The sequence below is a fragment of the Podarcis filfolensis genome, assembly GCF_964270895.1.
Source record: "Podarcis filfolensis genome assembly, chromosome: 5".
Taxonomy (NCBI): Eukaryota; Metazoa; Chordata; class Lepidosauria; order Squamata; family Lacertidae; genus Podarcis; species Podarcis filfolensis.
In genome coordinates this window covers 85,585,737-85,604,698 of record NC_139608.1, presented here as the reverse complement: position 1 = coordinate 85,604,698, position 18,962 = coordinate 85,585,737, and the positions used below count along the sequence as shown (strand labels likewise).

Sequence of the window (18,962 nt, the reverse complement as noted above, 5' to 3'; positions counted from 1 at the left end):
TTTGTTGTTTACAAAAAAACCATGTATTTTTCTGGATGACAACAGCCTACTTCTAATTGTGGTTGCTTTTCATTTTCCCCACTACCACAGCACCAAGCAAAAATAATACAACTGAAAACGTGTCAAGTGGCATTTCTGTTAAATGGAACTAAAAGTATAAGAGAAAAGATTCATTCCTGATGATGTATGCCTGATTATTCAGCGAATTGTGTATGTAGTGTGTTCTGTTCGTACTGCAGGTGCTCTGAGCCCTCACAGCCTATCCCTTGAGCTTTCACCAGCCTTTCTTTTGGTGTTGAGGGCCAACGATACTCTGCCACCAATACTAAGAGCTTGTGCTAGTGTGACACAGGGAGGAATACCCACAGCTCTGATGCCTTCTACTTGTGTGAGATCGGGGGGGGGGGGGGACGACCAGCAGGTGGAGAGAGTAATAGAAATAACATGCTCCAAGGACTGCAAGTACTTTAGGAGGGAAAATAAATCCTTACCATTACCGATGGTGTGCTTGTTCTTTGACCAGCAACCAGCAGTTGGTGCAGATTCTACCTCCAAGATACTGCTGCTATGTGATTTGGGAATGTTACGCCAGGCAGGAACAAAAGCTCCAGGTCGCTTCATATGAGAATCTCTTTAACCCGAAGAAAAGCAAGGTTATTCTAATATGAACTACTAGAGTCTGCTGTCCTTGCTTGCCCAACGCACCAACCCTGCCTACTCACAAAGGCCTTTGCCAACCCACTTTCCACACCTGTCCAAACCCTTTCCACCTCACCCCTCCCCATTTTGTTCCTCCCCTGCCCTCCCAGTATTTTTTACACTTTAGGTGCAGTATTATTGTATAGCCTTTGCCCTAGAAGCCATGGATTTAGACCTGCCAGATCTTCAAAAGGTGATTTCCATACCTTCCTCAACAATTAGTTAACATTTTAACCTTTTAAGCCGCAAGTATACAGATCCTAAAAGTAGAGGTTAAGGACCTATCCTGTATTTCACATATGGCATTCTGGCTGCTTAGAACCCCAAAATGCACTCCCATAGAATGGTCTAAAGTTAAGAACAAGGGGCTGAAATCTCTGGTGTTTTGTTTACTTCCAACACTGTAGTGAATTTATATTTTATCTCAAACTCCAAGATCCTAGGCTTAGTTTATACATTAACCTCTTAAGAGGTGCAGAAGCTTCTTTATCTGGCCACTGTGGGCAATTCTGTCCCCCAGCAACACTGTTTTCCTGCACAGAGAAACAAGGAAATCACTCCCCAGCAATTATCATTCCCTGTTATCTCTAGTATTAGCTGCTCGGCTCCTCTTGCCTGCAGTTTAGAACAGAACATAAAGAGTGGGTTGGAATAACTAAAGTCAAATAGAACAAGAAAGTAAACAGTTTGGGACTTCCTTGTTCCTCTTTGCAGGAGATAGTGGGGCACTGTTGGCAAATGTTGGCTGCCCTGCCCGCTTGGGAAATGGGGCAAAGTGAGAGATGAAAAGCATCCCTTCAACACATGCACCTGTAGCCAGTGTAGTGTAGTGGTTAAGAGCGGTGGACTCGTAATCTGGTGAACCGGGTTCGATTCCCCGCTCCTCCACATGCAGCTGCTGGGTGACTATGGGCCAGTCACACTTCTCTGAAGTCTCTCAGCCTCACTCACCTCACAGAGTGTTTGTTGTGGGGGAGGAAGGGAAAGGAGATTGTTAGCCACTTTAAGACTCCTTAGGGTAGTGATAAAGCGGGATATCAAATCCAAACTCTTCTTTTACTCTTCTTCAGTTGTCAATTTAGCAGCCATTAAAGCCCTTGGGAGGCCTGTGCAGATTTTTAATTTATTCTAATTTACAGACCATCTCTCCATGTAAGCTCCCAATGTGGTTAACAGGGAAATCTTGCAATGATTTATTACAAGGGTAATGTGTGAACTGAGATTTAGAGCACTGAAACTGGAACCAGGTAATATTTTTATGAAACTTACCTGGAGGTGCTAGAGCTCTCTGATAAAGGCATGTCCAGGCTGACTGGGCTGTTGCTGTTGCGTTCGCTGCTTTCATAGCCAGATTCCATCCTTTGGATCAGACGAGGTTGTTGATCCATCATATAGTGTGCACCCCGACCTAGAGTCCATTGCTTATACTTGTTGGGTTGGTTTGATCTTGTTTGGGAGACTGGCTCCTTTGGCTCCTCTTCCATAAATTCTTTAGCTGATAAGATACAAAGAACATGAGTGAAGAATCAAATTTTATTCTGTCACACTCTCTATACAATTCAGCATCCTAGAAAGATTGCTTGTCTGTAATTGATGTTCTTTCAGTTGTTATCAGTGCACTCAACGTTGCTGGGATCAGTGCCTTCTAGAACCTTCGCCAGAAAACCAACAACTACCCTTCCCTCCCAGAAATACGAGGAACCTTTGGTTAAAGAGGTGAGCCAAGGACTTTTCCATTCAGTTATTTCGAACTGCCAGCAGATTGGGGGGGGGGAGCACCAACAGGGCTGTGTGACTGCACAGATGACCACTTGAAGAACATCAACTGCAGGTAAGCAACCAGTCTCTCTTCTTTGTGGCTTTCCAGATGTTATTGTCCCAGATAGCTGACCAGAGTGACTGGGGCTAATGGGAATCCAACAATGTCTGCAGGACCACAGGCTCCTCTTCCCTACTCTACAGAGGTCCCCTAAGACATAACTATGATGAAAGATAAAAGACGATTTTTTGGAAATCAGATTTAAATTGGGGTTTTTAATAAGTTATATTGAAAGTATATTTTTAAAAAAATGGTTTAAATGAAATCTGGCTTTAATACAAATCAACATGATAAATAAGCTTGCCCTTAACAGATTGTCAGTTGCTATAGAGACTGGAAATAAGCCTAAGCAAACAGAATGAAGCAAGCAAGTAAACAAAAACCCACTGGGTATGCTCAGTTGTGAATGAGCTCTCATCAATTACCAAAGCAGTATTTTCAAGCCACAAAACCTCCTGCATTGCTTTGCAAAGTACTTGTTAATTGTGCTCTGCTTATTATCTTTTTTGTGCAGATCAATACCTAGCAAATTACGATTATGAGTTAGCGGACTGTGCTCTCCAAGTGTGGCCACTATGTTTGAAAGTAGCTCTTGATTTACAATAAACACAACCATAAACAATGATGAAAAGCTGCTTGCTTTGGCAAAGGAAGTCCTGTGAGGAAAATCATCACAATCGGTCATCCTATCCCTAGATTATGGCTTGGAATTGGGGCCAGGTCAGGTCAGAATTGTTATTCCACTGATTTATCTGAGTGACCTTTTTGCGCCTGTTTTATGTTTTGCAACTACCTGATCCCTGCAATTGGTTTATTATCTAAAAATAAGCAGTGCATTGTATAACATTTTATTAAAGTTAAGTATTTCAGAATCTTGGAGGGTGCCACCTGAGTTTGCATAAAGGTTATATTCATGTTAAAGAAGAATCTAAATAAATTATTTTTAATTAAAACAAATGCTTTAAATGAGTTGTTTCTACTTGGTGATAGAAACTGGTTATGTAAATCAATCCTTCTGTCTCGATTTCTTTAATTCACCTAGAAAGATGCCTGTCTTCCTATTTCTATTGAATTCTCAGCAATTTCCAATTCTTATAGAGCGTATCAATAGTTTCCACTACCTCCTTCCCATCCAATTGCTACACCATTAAACAGCCTCAATTTTTTTCATTCTAAATCCAAGCAACTCTAATTCTGAAACCTCTGAAGTGGAGACCACTTCAAAATGTCTTCACCATTCCTTGTTCAGGTTTCTTGCTTAAAAAAAAAAGTTTGCATCCCTAACCATTATGGATTAGCAGGAGCAGGATTAGCGAGTACGCCCATCTTCCATTTTCACACGGAGAATATAGTTTCTGATGTTTCCTTACTGAAGACTGGGTTTTGGTTTGACAATTAAAGGGCTTTTCTATTCGAGGCAAACCAGGGTTAGTCACTCGCTGATTCTGTATCAGTCAATTTCACTGTCAGAGAGATTCAACAGAAACAGTAGTGAGTAGCTGTCCTCAATTGCTTTTCTAATCTAGCGTCCTAAATTACTGTACAGCAGAAAAAAGCAAAATATGACTGCTGTGCTTTGCATAGACAAGTGAAAGGGAATGACAAAAGGACCTCTCACAATGAAAATATAGACCTTTGAGTGTGTTTGAAACATTTCAGCAAACACGTTGTTCACAGGGTCAAAACGGCACAAAGGAAAATTCAGGCTTCCCTCACAGATTCATCTGATACAGCATAAGAAAATGTACTAGCTATGCATACTAGTTAACAGTGTTATAAGTTGTTTCTACATAGTGACTAATAAAAAAATGAATGCATTTTTCATACTCTCCCAACCCACACCTCTCCCAAATTCTTACCTGAATCCTCAGAGAAGGGGCTGAGTTGTGTGTAACCACATTGTCTCCTCTTTTCTTTATTGAAGATGCTGTCTATGTTCAGTGACTCCCTTTTGGGTCTCCAAGTTGGACGGTACTTGCTAGAAGAACTTGATTTGGATTCGCTGCTTGTGCTCTCCATTTCCCAGTCTCGAGACAGAGCAGGCAGAGCTCTGGGCAGTGACTGTATCTCAGCCTGATCCTTCCCTGTTCGTGGAGAGCCCTGGCTTGTCTGTGATGGTCTGTTGTGGATCATGTTGCTGACAGTCTCTTTAAATTCCCTTAGCCTGCTGGTACTGCTGGATGTCTTAGGGGCAGTTCTTGGGGCTTGTTTCTCCTTCAATGTTTCCCCTGCAGCTCAAGAAGAGAAGCAGAAGACAGTATGAGCTACATAAATTTCTTTTAAATTAACAGTACTTTTATCATTTTTCTAAACTGGCAGAGGCAAAAGAAGAGATTCAATCTATGCTGGACAGACACACAGAAGAATTAAACCATTCTTCTTGCCTTCACTGTGATATCCTGACGGCTGTGATTCATCTCCCTTTTTCCGAGACCTGCTGGAACTCCTCTTGCGGTCTGTCAGCGAGCCCTTTTTGGAAATATGCCTCTGATTACATTCACTGTCAGTCAGGTGTCCTGAAAGAAAAGAATATACTTCAGATGGAAAGAGCATTCCAATTGGCTGTGTTGCATTCTAAGAATAGCAGACCTTTTTCACTCCCCACAAACTGCCGGTTAATGCTAGAGCTGAGTAAAATGAATAGCTTTCAGTAAGTGTATCTGGAAGTGAAGAGTTACAGTATAATAAAAGCAACTATCCATCTAGATGTGGTAAGTTAAATAGCTAATACAAAGGGACAGGAGGCAATGCATTGAGCTTTGGCTCAAAATCCTCCGGGGCCACTAGCACCTTTCAGTACTACCATACTAACAGACAGAATTCATGCATCTCTCCAAGCGAATGTGAATACCTATGTTTCACTCTTCCTCCTGCTGCACTTATGGTCTTTTCTTGGTATCATACCACAGCTATCAGCCCAGCTGAGAACAGGGGTGGAGAACCTGTGGTTGGTCCAGATGTTGCTAGACTACAACTGCCATCTTTCCTGACTACTAGAGCTGAGGGGAACTAGAGTCCAGCTACATCTAGGAAAGTCAGAGGTTGGCCACCCCAGTTCAGAAATTCAGCATACTGTGTAAGATAATAATGGGGGGAGGGGGAATCAAGTCTGAAAAGGTTGAAAATACATGAAAATAATGTATGTAACAAGAAGGGGAAGGGATCATTTTCTAGTTTTGTTTCCTTGTAATTTTGCCTTACAGCTCAGAAGAACTTCCTCTCATCTTCTCAAATACGTATATATTCCCTTTCTATAACTGAGCTCTTCTATAACAACATGGTATGCAAAGAATGTAGGAAGAGCCTTGTTGGATGAGACCAAAAGCCTATATAGTCCACCATCCTGTTTCTCTCTGTGGTCAGTCAGGTGCCTATGGGAAGCCCATTAGCAGAGCCTGAACACAACAGTCCTCTGCCACAGTTGTTCTCCAACATCTCCTATTCAGGGGCATGGTACAGATGACATGATTAGGAGACATGGCTAGCCTTATCCTCAATCAATTTGTTCAATGACCTTTGAAAGCTGTCTAAATTAGTGGCCATCAAAATGGTAATATTTTATGAAGGGAATTCTGAAGTATAACTGTGTTTTGTGAAGTACTTCCTTTTGCCTGTCCTGAATCTCCCACCATCCATCTTCTCCAGATGACCCTGGAGATAACCCCAAGGGGTTTCTATCCACTTTCTCCATACCATGCATAATTTCATACAGCTCCCATCATCGGTCCCTTACTTACCCCCCACCCAACAATGGTCTGGTTTGCATGTGACGCTAAGTCATGCTTTAGTTAACAAACTATGGTTAAACTTCCAGTCGTACCACAGATGATCAAGCTTGCTACATTATAGCTTGGTTTCCCTCCTGACTACCTTCTTCGCATCCCCAACCTAATATCCCAAATGCCTCTGCTGTACCCTAGTACTGGCATTGACTCACTGTGTCATCAGCCAGCTTTACGAACTGATCAGGAAAACCTCCTCGGAGCATTTCTGCTCTCGGCAATGGCTGTGCCATTCCAGATTCCCTCCCTCCCCCAATTAAAAGAAGATCAGCGGGCTCACTGGAACTCTTAACAAAAATCTAAAAAGTTAGTGAGATAAAATTTGTCTTAGAAAAATCATATTGATCCTTCTTCAGCAAGATTTGTCCATCACCACTCTATTCCACATGCTTGATAAATTTATTTAGCAATGTGTGTTTCAACAATTTACCTAGAATAGATGTTAAGCTAACTGGCTTGCAATTTTCTGCATTCCTCGCCACCGCCACCCACCCCATTATTTTTAAAAAAGAAAGAGGGAGCACTGCAATGGCCATTTTCTAGTCCATCGTTATGAAGACCAATCTTGGGGGAAAGTTACATATTTTTGTCAGAACAACAACTTCCTATCTGAGCTATTTAAGTCCTCTCTGAGAGTAGATGTCATCTGGATGCAGTGATTTGTTTTATTCTGCACGGTTTTATTTGATGTTTTAAGGTGTTGTAAAACGCCTTTAGATTTGTTTCTATAAAAGTGGCATTGAAACAAGAACAGCAATGATGTTACTTTTTAAAATTGCCCATAAGGTCTGGAACATATCTTTGCATCACTATCTGCCTACAACTCTCTTTCTAACGGAGCCCCAGCAACTAGACTTTGCCCATAGCCAATAAGAGGAGATAACCGCCCCTCCCACTACTTCAAGGGAAAGTAATAAGTGAACCTGAAATTTAGAGACGAAACAATACAAAATTTTGACAAGGGCAAGCTTTGAGAAAGTCCTTAAACATTAATATTTTGAAAGAAAAAGATTTCATGTTCGCTGTTCACCAGCCTGTATGGTTCCCATGGCAACCAAAAGAACTTATAGATACAAAGATTACATATACTGGACCCAGCATGAACTCTTCTGATCACCATGGGAACTACACAGGGCACCAGGTAACTCAGCAGGTAAGGATGCACAGGGTGAATTAGTTAATTGCAACTAATTACATGTTTACATAGAAGTGATACCTGCTTCAGCTCCCTTTTCTGGCTCACCTTCCTCTCTTATTAGGGCTGGGAGCCTATTACTGTAGCATATTTAAAACTTCAAACATTTGCAAACCATGAGAACAGAACCAACAGAAATAAAGCCTGGTGTGGGGGAAACAACACATTGTTTTGAATATATTTTGTGTAATGCTGTGTTGCTGGTGTTTTAATTATTCAGCAACTCCCTCTTGCGGGTGTGGGAGCAGACTGGGCCACATCCAAAAGAGCTCCTTATTCATTTCACAACAGCATATACATGTGTTACAATTATATTTTACATTTCTTCAACAAAGATCAAGGTAGTGGTTGTCTCCTCCACGCTGTATCCTCACAACATCCTTGTGAATTAGATTGGGCTGAGAAAGGGGGAGTGGCCCAAGGTCATCCCGCAAGCGCTTCATGTCTGAGTGGGAATTTGAACCTGGGTTTTCATATTCAGATCCACTAGCCACACTGCACTATTTTGGCTCTGAACAGTTTCTTTTCACAACATCCATATCCAATGCTTGGCGGGTTGCAAAACTTTGACCATAATCCAAAGCATGGGAACGCACATCAGAATGACAAAACAGGTAGCAAAAGAAAAGCAGCAGCAAGTGGATCAAAGAATCACAGAGAGAAGAAAGGAAAGTAAATTGTTTCTTGTCTTCAACTATTCCCATTGCTTTTGGCCCATTGCTTAGTGTTCACCTGCTCCCCCTCAGCTCACCTACCTTCTACCATTCATTTTCCTTCCTTAATTGAGCTGGATTGGGTGATAGTAAATGCCCACCCATTGACAGATACTGCTGATTTTTCCTACAGCTGCAGAAAACCCAGCTCATATCTTTCAATGGCTTTGTTTTCATAGTCCCAACCCAAGAAATAAGGAGAGGGAAGCACAGTTCTAAGGATCTGACAGGCAGGCTGGCAGCCCAGCAGACCTTTGAAAAATCCCTACTCTGATAAGACACTTGATCGCCTGAACTTGGGTGGGTGGCCCTGCAGGAGGCATATGGGAGCTCAGTCAGCACAAACGCCACCACCCTCACCCCCACCCCGGATCTGCTGCCTTAAGCCATGTGGCTCAGTGCAGCTCATAATAGGGCCAACTTTGTGTTTGCCTTAAATGAAGAAAATGATTACCTGTGTCCCTGCTGCTTTGTGAAGCTACATCGTTTTCCATGTTGTAAATGACAGTTCCCTGAGAATCAGAAGAGAAGTGACTGACCACAGATTCGTGGTGGGAATGTTTATAGGGATAGCTGTCTGTAGAAGAGTCTGTCCTAGTGTCACTTGCGATAGAAGGCTCACGCCCTGATAAAAAGAAATTATAGGAGAATTAGAAGGGCAAATCAGAAAAGGGCTAAGATGGAAAACAGTAACTGAGAAGTGTTATACAATGATGTACAACAACCACTGTGCATAATAACATATCTCAGTGCAGCCAAGAACAACCTTTTGTTGCAATTGATAAATTTCCTCAAAAGCACAGGAAATGTTTTAATTACCTTACAAAAAACAACAACTCTTATTATACAAAATACTTTTTTAAAACCCACTCATCTAGAATATTAAGGTGGTGTACAGCAAAATATGCAAGTACAATACAAAATAAAATAGCATAAACCAATACAAAATAAGCATCTCATCTTGCAAAAGTTTAAACTACTGAATAGTCTGTTGGCCTTAAAAGGTCTTAAAGAGATGTCTGAATCTCTGCTGGAAGACTATTCAACAGCATGGGTCTGGCGACACTAACTGCTGGACTGCCAGTTGAAGCCAGTCGGCTCCTGAAACACGGGAAAAAATAACAGCAGTACTCTGGATGAACTGAGTGATCAAGCTAGGATATAAGGACTCAGGTGGCACTTAAAGTATCCTGCACACAAGTTGTTCAAGATAGGGTATTGGTGACCGGACAGTACTTATTACACACCATTGGGTTGGAGGGGATACCACCACCTCCTTAAGGGCTGCAGGCAGCACCCCATCACACAATGATGTGTTCACAACACCCTTGGTCTACCTGATCATCCCCCTCCAACTAGCTTCAACCAGTCAGGAAGGGAAGGGTGCCAGAGGGCACATGGCTGGATGCATTACCGCAAGTAAGTCAAAATCAACTGAAAATGATCCTATAGCACTGGGACAGATGTAGTATTTTAACCTAGCTCCCTGCCACACCAAATAGTTCATCATATGGAAAGCTCTTACGGTGCTTCTGAAAGATGCTCTAGCAGTGGCAAGTATTCAAGAGAACAATGAATATATCTCCCTGGGCCTTTGCTACCTCACATGATACATGGAAAGCATTGGGTGGGGGGGAATGATTTTTTAGTTCATACAATCCTCTTCTCAAAGATGAAATGAAGGAATTAATTGCTGCTGAGTTATGCCCTCCAGTCTTCAAGGCAGGAGGAAGAGCTAGTCGTGATTTGCCCTTCCTTGTGGAGCTGTTGTTGTTCAGAATGATGAGCCAAACCCATAAAAATGATGAGTCAAACCCGTAAAAACAAGTGAGAAAATAGTCCCTCCTTTGTTCCTCAAGAACAGGAATTTAGGAGAAGATTTCCTGCTTCCAAATCAGGAGTTCAGTAGACTTCAAGATGTAGCTCAGCAGCAAAATGACAAAAGGGCGAGGATACAAGTAGGTTGCAAAAGCTTCACCAAGGGAGAATCTCCTATCAAATGCAGCATCAGCAAAAGCGAAAACATCAAACCTACATGATTGGCAACTGTGTGAACTGACGCTGCTGCAAGACAGGAACTGGGCTCAGGTGAAATGTCATCTAAACCCAATCTAACCCTGTTAAATGGTCAATTCCTTGTGGGGAAAAGAACAGGTAGGCAGAAGAATTTAGAGAATCACTAGCCCCTGACTTCTGCCTTGCTCCTCTGCAAGTCCTTGTCAGTTCCCTCTTGTGTTTTTCAGTATGAAATCTAAGCACCTGAGGATTCACCAGAAGGCCACAACTTGCACTGCGGCAGCCTAACAGTAACAAATGATTCGAAGTCCCATTGGAAATTCTGGATATTAAAAATGGTATTTTATTTGCATACTGAGTTTTGGAGAACACTTCGACACCATCTCTTATCCAGCAAGATTTCTTTGCGACTCCTCTGCTTTCTGTTATTTCACCAGGCAAACACACCATAAATCTTGGTGACTGGCAAAAATACACGCAAAACTCTGAAACTAGAGTGCTCAAAGATTACCTGAGTCTTCACTATCATAGTAGGTCCTGCTATACTGTTGTAGGTCCACCTGTGTGGGAAGGTCCTGCGTGGATACTGGAGTTCCTCTCGGGTCTGCATACAGTAGTAGCAAGGGCTGATAATGACCCTTAATGCACTTGGTCACAACATCTTTCCATTTCGGACCTATCTGAAATTTTTGGAAAAGTTCAAAACACATCTTAGTAGAGGTTACCTGCATTTAGTTGGAATTATGATAAAATTTAACACATCATTAGTCAACGGAGATTCACAATGAACTTAGGTTACATTAAAAATAATTCTCTTTCATTTCTTTTGAATGAGTATTAATGCTTACAGTTGGAGAAAGTCACAAAATCTTATTCTCTCTCCCCCCGCCCCCATGCTCTATGAGCATATGTAGTAGCCGGTGGGAAATTCTGAAATGGACCATTTCAGGGTAGGGGTGGGGGTAGCTTTTTATATGATGGATTCAAAGCTACATGGATCTGCTTAAAGGCCCAGTCCTCCAATTTCACCAGCTTAAAGCACCACCTTACCCTCCATGTGGCTGGCATGAGCCAATAGGATTTTGGATGTGATTGTGCACCTACTACTCTAAATCTCCTGGTCCCTTGCCAGAATTGCTCAGCCTCCCTCCTTTGCCACCATAATATGAAAAAGACATTGGTCTTGGCAGAGAGGCAGGCAGGAATCAAATGTTGATTGACCATTTTGAACTTACATACAAAAGATTGAATGTAGCAATGGAGTAACGTTCCGAGATATAAAATGAGTCGAAAAGCCTTAAAAATGAAAATGATATGCCAGAGTAGTATTTACTGTTGACAAAACCTCTTATTTAAATCTGAGTTGCACATACTTTCAAGATCAAAGTGTTGATGTCCATCAGAATGTACAGAAAAAGATTTGTACAGCATGTAAAATACAAGTAGCATTCTGAGTGTTCCAATAACCAGTACTCTGTTTCGTACAGGTGGTGACCATTACGCACATGTCCAATTGATGTGCAGGTCCTTTTGGACCCAGAAGAGAGCAGAATGGGTGGCAGAACAGGGTGGGGCAGGCTTATGTACACTCTGCTGATGCACACGGGGGCCAAGAACGGAACCCCCATGCAAAATGGTCACCACCTGTACTTCATAGACATGAACTGAAGTAAGCACCTTAAAATGCATTTTATCCTTACACAGGGATGTTTTTTAAATACAGGTAATTTACGGCAGAGAAAGACAACCAAAAATAAATTAAAGAGGTAAAGTTCCTCTTTTAGGGGTTGTGAATATTCACATTGCAATAGGATGGTTCCTTTTGTTACTTTTTGGCTTTTGACAAGTAGGAACAGAAGATGAGAACCACAGAGAATATCAAAGTGAACTGTATGCTCAAACTGATGGATTTCATGGCAAGTACTTCATCCAGAGCAGCAAGAGAGAAGAACTTCTAATTAGGAAACAGCATGTTTAAATGATGGCATGTTTGCACTAGCCAACATCTGCTACGGTCTGTTGTATTTAATTTTGCAGAAAGAACAAGAATGGGGAGCCAGCTGGGACAGGCCACTGATGGGTGAACTACATAAGCTATTTATGATTCATTCAGCTACAAGCTTTGCAAAAGCCAGCTGTACAGAAACACCTGAGAAGAAGGGAATAAGACATAAAGCTTACAAATTAAAGGGTTCCAACCTGATGCAGGAAGGCAAACAAGTAACCCAAACGTCGTACTCTGAGCAATGCACCAAGTGTCATGATATCAGGCATTGGTGGCTGTGCTGTATACAAGTCCACAGGTATTTGAAATGTAGACACAAGCAGCACTGCCAGCCAGGAACAATTTCAGCAATGGACAATGCAAACGTGCAATGCAATATACCACTCATATATCACACAACCAAATATTGCACATGCTGCGGGGGGAACATATATCAGAAAGGGCATCCATTGTGTATAGTCAAAAGGAAGGTGTGGTTAAGTAAGCCTCCTATTTTTTCTTCCCCCCTCCATGTTTCTCTGGTACCCTACCCTCACACTCAGCATTCTTTTTCCTTTTTAAGTGATCACTTTTCTATAAGAACCTGCCTTTGCCCTGCACAGCTCTCTAGATATATGGACCAGAACACATATTGTTATAGGGAGGCAGCCCATTTCTATTTTATTCAAATGATATGCAGTTGTCCCTAGAATAATAATCTGTAACCATTCACTACATGGAGAGCCACTGCATGAAGTGATTTAAAATGCCCTCCATATAGCAGCCGTTACATGAACACCAGCCTCTGCTCTCAAAAATAAAGTGCCTTCCTAGTGAGTGACACTTTTAGATGCAATGAGCACAGCTTACTTTGCACGTTTCTAGCACGAGATCCCTGGAAATAAATGAAAGCTGTGCAAGAACAAGTTGCATGAGGTGAAGCAAGTACGAGCTGATATGTGAAAACCCATCCTAAAATGATCTAAAAATCTTTAGGAAAAACAAAATAGACCCACATTCTCACAAACACCCAAACGTCTTTACTGAACTTTCAAATAAACAAATCTAATTTTCTTACCTCTTTGACATGAGCATCATCAAAGTACATCCACTTGCGGATCTTTGTTTGGAAGAAGAAGGTAGAGTAATGTTTTCCATAGTAACAGATCATTCCAACCAAATACAGTTCACATTGTTTTGCTCTGTCATCAGTTACTCTGAAGAAAAGCTTTTAAAAAAGGAGAAGAAAAAGCAAAAATTGTATTGTCTTTTGTATGGAAATTACATCTAAAAACTACTGAAAGGTCATTATTATTTTTTCTTTTAAAAAGAAATGAAAGGAAGTTAACTATTTAGCTCAACCTTAAATCTAGCCCATGCAGTCCATTTAATAGTAAAAAGGAACAAAAATTTAACAGCACTGGCATAAACAAAAACAAAAAAGGAGAAGAGACATATTGCTATAGAATGCAATGGACTTACATCTCCCAGTTTAAGACAGGTGCCCAGGCTGTGAATTACATCCTCAGCCAGATCAGAGTGATCAGAGTCCCACACCAGCCCAATAGTGATGATCTGGGGAGAGTTCATCAGTACACGACGAATACGAATCTTTTCTCCACAGTTGCTCTGAAAAAAAGAGTAACAAATAAAGTCCCAGGTTAACTAAAACTGGAATTAATGCGGCTTCCTGTTGTTTAGTATCCTCTCAAATCCTGACCTCTTTCCACCCTAAATATATTGCTCTAAGACAGAAAGGGCTTGAAATGTAACTGATTCACAAAGTAAATACGAGTGCACGTGGTGCAGGTTTCCTTGGCTGAAAGCACCCACTGTGAGTTTAAGTAAACTGACAATATGAAACAAGGAGGGAGTCAGAAAACCTCGCCCAGTTAGAACATTGACAATATTGACAATTGACAGTCATACACAAACTTGTACAATTTCCATTATGAAACCAGCAATATTTTCTACTATTTCTAGTATGCTGATGAATTAAGACATGGCGGATTCTACAATTAGATACAGGTAGACACAGATTTCAGTAGATACCATTCAGTCTACTGCTTCTATTAAAGGAAAACAGCATATACACACCGGACAGTTTCTCAAGTCCCCCATGGTGCTGGCATTTTGTAGCAGCTCTCCAAACATATCTGGAGTGGGTTTCTCTCGTCTTTCCAGCATGCAAATTGCCTGATTGCTTTAAGTTGAGGGGGAAAATGTATAGAGCAAGAATTAAAAACATTAGACTTTGGTCTGTGATCAATACTTTAATAAAGCTTATGTATCCTAATATCTGGTGTAGAAGTACAGAGTCTCAGCTTAAAAATCAAACTCACAAGCTGAACAGAAACATGTGCATGGGCAACATATGATTCAGAATCTAATGTGCACCTGAGCGATGCTTTTAGCAATGAAGGATTTAACAGCCGGCTCACTGCCCTGTATCGGATACGCTATCCTGCTCTTCCACATCCTACAAATGTTGAAAACCCAACATTTTATATTTTATACCCAACTTTTTGTGTGCATTTCTTGCAATATAATATTTGGATAAAAGCTTCAGAATACACACAACTTTAGAAAACAAGTTAAGCAAGGAGGACAGATCCTTTTCCCCCAAAGAGCTTACATTTAATGTCGATTGGGAGGAAGACTACAGTAACAGAGAAAGGGAAGTTAGTTACTAATTTGATCAGAAAGGAACTTGTTAGTCATGTAAACCTACAGTAACAAGTTCCTCAAGAGTGAATACTTATAACACATTGTTTTAATCATTTCTTTCCTACATTATGCTGCCTTTTCTAAAATACTCAAAGCCACATTTGTGCCAATTAAAATGCAAAAAATATCAGATTCTCTATTGCAGCCCCTCAGCTATGGAACTCCCTCCCAAGAGACAAGCCTCCTCAATAATGATTTTTAGGCAAGTGATTAGTCTTCTTAATTTGCCATGCCTTTGATTTATTTTAATTCCTACATGCTTACAGCTTTGTTTTTGTTGCTTGATTTAATGCTCTCTGTTTGTTATATTTTATTTATCACTTTACTGTTACAAAATTGCACACACATAAATCATAAAACATGAGACGACTGACAAAAAAAAGGGCCACGGGGGGACGTGTAAAATACTAAACATATTATTTTACAGAACATAATAATGAAGCGAATACAATAAACCAGTTCAATGAATTGTTCAACGAATCAACTTGGAAAACACAGAATAATAGCAGTGAGCTAATGAGCAGTGCCCGCTTGTCTACACCATATTGCAATATAAGTTGTAGGTATTTCTTGTCCACATGTTGTTTAATTTGTATATTTAATCAAATCACACCATGCAGTGTAAAAAATAATCTCATTTTCCCTCTGGTTTTCATATTTTAAAATTTTAATTCTAATTGGCTAAAGCACTTCTTCACGCAATGCACAGTTAAACTATGGAACTCCCTCCCACAGGAGCATAGCTGTCACCTTTTCCCTTTTCTTGCAAGGAATCCTATTCGGAATAAGGGAATTTCCCCTTTAAAAAAGGGAAACGTTGTCAGCTATGCACAGGAGGCAGTGATGGCCACCAACCAAGATGGCTTTTAAAAAGGATTAGACAAATTCCTGGGAGGAGAGAGCTATCTATGGCTATTAGCTCTGCCTCCACAGTTTGAGGCAGCAATGCTTCTGAATACCAGCTGCTGGAAACCACAAGAGGGGAGAGTGCTTAAATCCTGCTTGCAAGTCAGTCACGGTGAGAACAGGATGCTGGACGAGATGGGCCTGATCCACCAAGCGCCTACTATAATTTTAGTGCTGTAAAACACAGGGAGGGGCGTCCTCTTGAGAGCCAAAAGGAGGTACAGTGGTACCTCTGGATACGAACGGAATCCGTTCCAGAGCCCCGTTCGCTTCCGGAAGGAAACATAACACGCGACTGTGCGTCTGCACATGCATGGGTCGCGTTTCGTTGCTTCCGCGCATGCGCGTGACGCCATTTTGAGCATCTGCACATGCATGAGTGGCGAAACCCGGAAGTAACACGCTCCGTTACTTCCGGGTTGCTGCGGAGCGCAACCCGAAAATATTCATCCCGAAGCTACTTCAACCCGAGGTATGACTGTGTACAAATACAAATTTTATAATATAAATAATATAATATAATATAAATAATATAATAAATAATATAAATAAAAATATCTGAAAAGTATTATTATATCATGAACTGGGGGCCAATTATCAATAATATACATAACATATATGGTATGTTATGTAGATAAGACTCCTGACACAAAGGGAATTTTTTTCCTTTTCTTTTCCATTGCAAAGAACTGAGACTCACCAGAGTGAAGTGGTCGAGATATAATGTACCATCTGGATAAAGGGCAGTGGGTCAGAGGTGGCACCACAACTGGTACAAACACACTAAATCAGAGAAATAAAAACCGTCAGTAGTCAAAACTGAAAACAGTTTCTCATGCACATTTACACATTTCTATATCACAGGACTGAATTGGTTTGGGATGGATATGTTGTACCATACCTGCTCAAATAGGGTCATTGCAAACTTTTGATGTGAAATGCAGTGTGGGGCAGTACAGATGTCTTCTTTAGATTCATCTGCAATGTGAAAGTGAATCCGCATTAAGAGGTTTTCCTGCAGCCAGGGAGAGAGGAAATAAAAATAAGAATTATTAAACAATTTCAGAAAGACAAATAATGAAAGGTGACATTTTAGGGTCAGGTGGGATGTACCTTTTAAGTATTCTAAATTTATTTAAGAATTTAGGAGCTTGACAGATAATGTCAAGAATGAGTTAATGTAACTCAAAAAGCTATCCTGTATTCCATCCATATTGGATGTTACACCAAATCTTCAGGTTTTGCCATTATTAATTTTGACAAATATTCAAATGTCAGTGGTTTGGCTGAAATACAAAGCAGCATCTAAATAGTGGGCTGACAAAGGGTGACAGGCAGAGCCTAGCTATCTGCTTACTGACCTGGTATAACATTATTATCTTTTGTTCAGTGATTTCTCAAGTACATATAATATTGGCTTAAGTAGTATTGACATACCTTTTAAGGAAAGAAAGTGAAGTAATGAAGTTGTTATAAGGTTTAAGTGGGAACCTATTTGCATTCTCCATCCACAACCTTTATGCCAGCCTACCAGCTTGCAAGGTTAGCAAATATCACATTTTGTGATGACACAAACTGTATACTGTATTTGTTAGCATTTATAAGCTGGCTTGGCAAGTCTTGAGTTCCTAGCCTTTTCCAGTTTTAGCTACCAAACATTACAAGTGGGTTTTATATAACCAGTTATGACATATCCTTTTACTATTGTGAGTATGGGTACGCAATATGGAAGTGACTGCCAATTAATATAACTTCCCCCTTTTCACCAGCAGATATAGAAAGGCAGCTTCACAAACCTAGCCAAAATCACAGGGAAACAGGAGCCATATCAACTAAGATTTCCCAGTTCAATTAAGTTTGGACACCATGCACCAAAAGTCAGAGGAAAGACTGATAAGCAAAACACTGGCATTCCAAACAGAATAAATACTGTACCTCAAAACCTTAACTAGTTATAGTTTGGTTTTTTTTTAAGAAAAGGGTAAATATATGGCAGGTGTTAGTGGCAAAAATCATCTAAAATAACAAAATAAGGGAGCAGATGCAACCCACTAGGCACCAAGCAGAGACATCAGATTATGCCAGATATAACATTTTCTCTTCCTGGTAAAATTAACACAATGACTTGGCCAGTACTGTCTCTGAATTCAAGAAAGATCACTCTCTTAACAGCTGCCATGATTGTTTCTAGAACAATGGGTGGTTGAAGGATTTATGTAAGAGATTCAAAGATCTGAAATTTTAAATTTATGCTTCTACTTAAGCAGCGAGAGAGCAAGAGAGTGAAGGCTAAACTATATTCTTAGTAGAATTTAATGCTATCGTTATTTAAGCCCCAAACTGTGGCTTTTCTCACAGTCTTATTCACAAACACGCAGCTGTTTAGATGGGTTAAAATAGTTGTTAAATTCGCCTGCTTTTGCAACAGTATTATCTTCACTATTACACTGTATAGCCTACCTAAGTGTCTCACTAGAAGCAGCTCAGTGTTCCTCACTACTACCTCTGCTGTAAAATACTTATTATTAATATGAAAAAACCACTTCCCATTTGAGAATATGGGGATTTTATCTGCTAGTTTGTGCTTAGCAAGGCAAGGCATTCTTTCCTGCAAGAATTTTCAGCTATTCCACAGAAGTCATACTCACAAAGCATTCGGCAGCATCATCCATGATGCCCAACTGGAAACGCTGTTCATCTTGAAAAGTCTTTGCAAGAGCACTACGAAGTGCATCAGATGGCAACACTTTCTCACTGCTGCATTGAAACTGGTTAAAGATACCCTAGGATAGGAGGAAAGTTAAAGGTCAACTTTTACATGAACTCACATATCTTAAGTGAGTGTACATTTACACAAAGTGAATCCAGTTACCAGTATCTGTCATGTTATCATGTCATATATGAAAACCTTGATACTAACTGCAGACTCACCCTTTCACTCTTTTCCTGCTTTTGGCATCTTAGCTACATGTATTACTTTTATCCTGTTTTTGGTTCACATGCTCGTGCTAAATTCTTGACCTTTCTCACACTCACGTGCCTGCTTCCTCTGCTCTTGACACCACACCACCTGGAGTGTTTACTAGACTGCACCAGCATACCATCCATACATCAGAGATTA

The 18,962-nt window shown here is 40.6% G+C and overlaps 1 protein-coding gene across 10 annotated transcripts in view; it reads right to left on the bottom strand.

Annotated features, from left to right (window-relative positions):
• The window catches only part of USP54 (ubiquitin specific peptidase 54), a 99,928-nt gene that overhangs the window by 25,865 nt on the left and 55,101 nt on the right, over positions 1 to 18,962 (bottom strand). For 9 of the 10 annotated variants that reach the window (XM_083615492.1, XM_083615499.1, XM_083615494.1 and 6 more), the window contains 12 exons: positions 18,490 to 18,624; positions 16,743 to 16,856; positions 16,542 to 16,624; positions 14,306 to 14,411; positions 13,691 to 13,837; positions 13,287 to 13,436; positions 10,736 to 10,904; positions 8,663 to 8,833; positions 4,903 to 5,034; positions 4,378 to 4,746; positions 1,969 to 2,194; positions 492 to 631 (listed from right to left, as the gene is read on the bottom strand). In XM_083615492.1, the coding sequence (XP_083471618.1) occupies positions 492 to 631; positions 1,969 to 2,194; positions 4,378 to 4,746; positions 4,903 to 5,034; positions 8,663 to 8,833; positions 10,736 to 10,904; positions 13,287 to 13,436; positions 13,691 to 13,837; positions 14,306 to 14,411; positions 16,542 to 16,624; positions 16,743 to 16,856; positions 18,490 to 18,624 (1,942 nt within the window). Of the gene's footprint in view, positions 1 to 491; positions 632 to 1,968; positions 2,195 to 4,377; positions 4,753 to 4,902; positions 5,035 to 8,662; positions 8,834 to 10,735; positions 10,905 to 13,286; positions 13,437 to 13,690; positions 13,838 to 14,305; positions 14,412 to 16,541; positions 16,625 to 16,742; positions 16,857 to 18,489; positions 18,625 to 18,962 lie in introns of all 10 variants that reach the window. The other variant, XM_083615493.1, reaches the window with a different exon arrangement.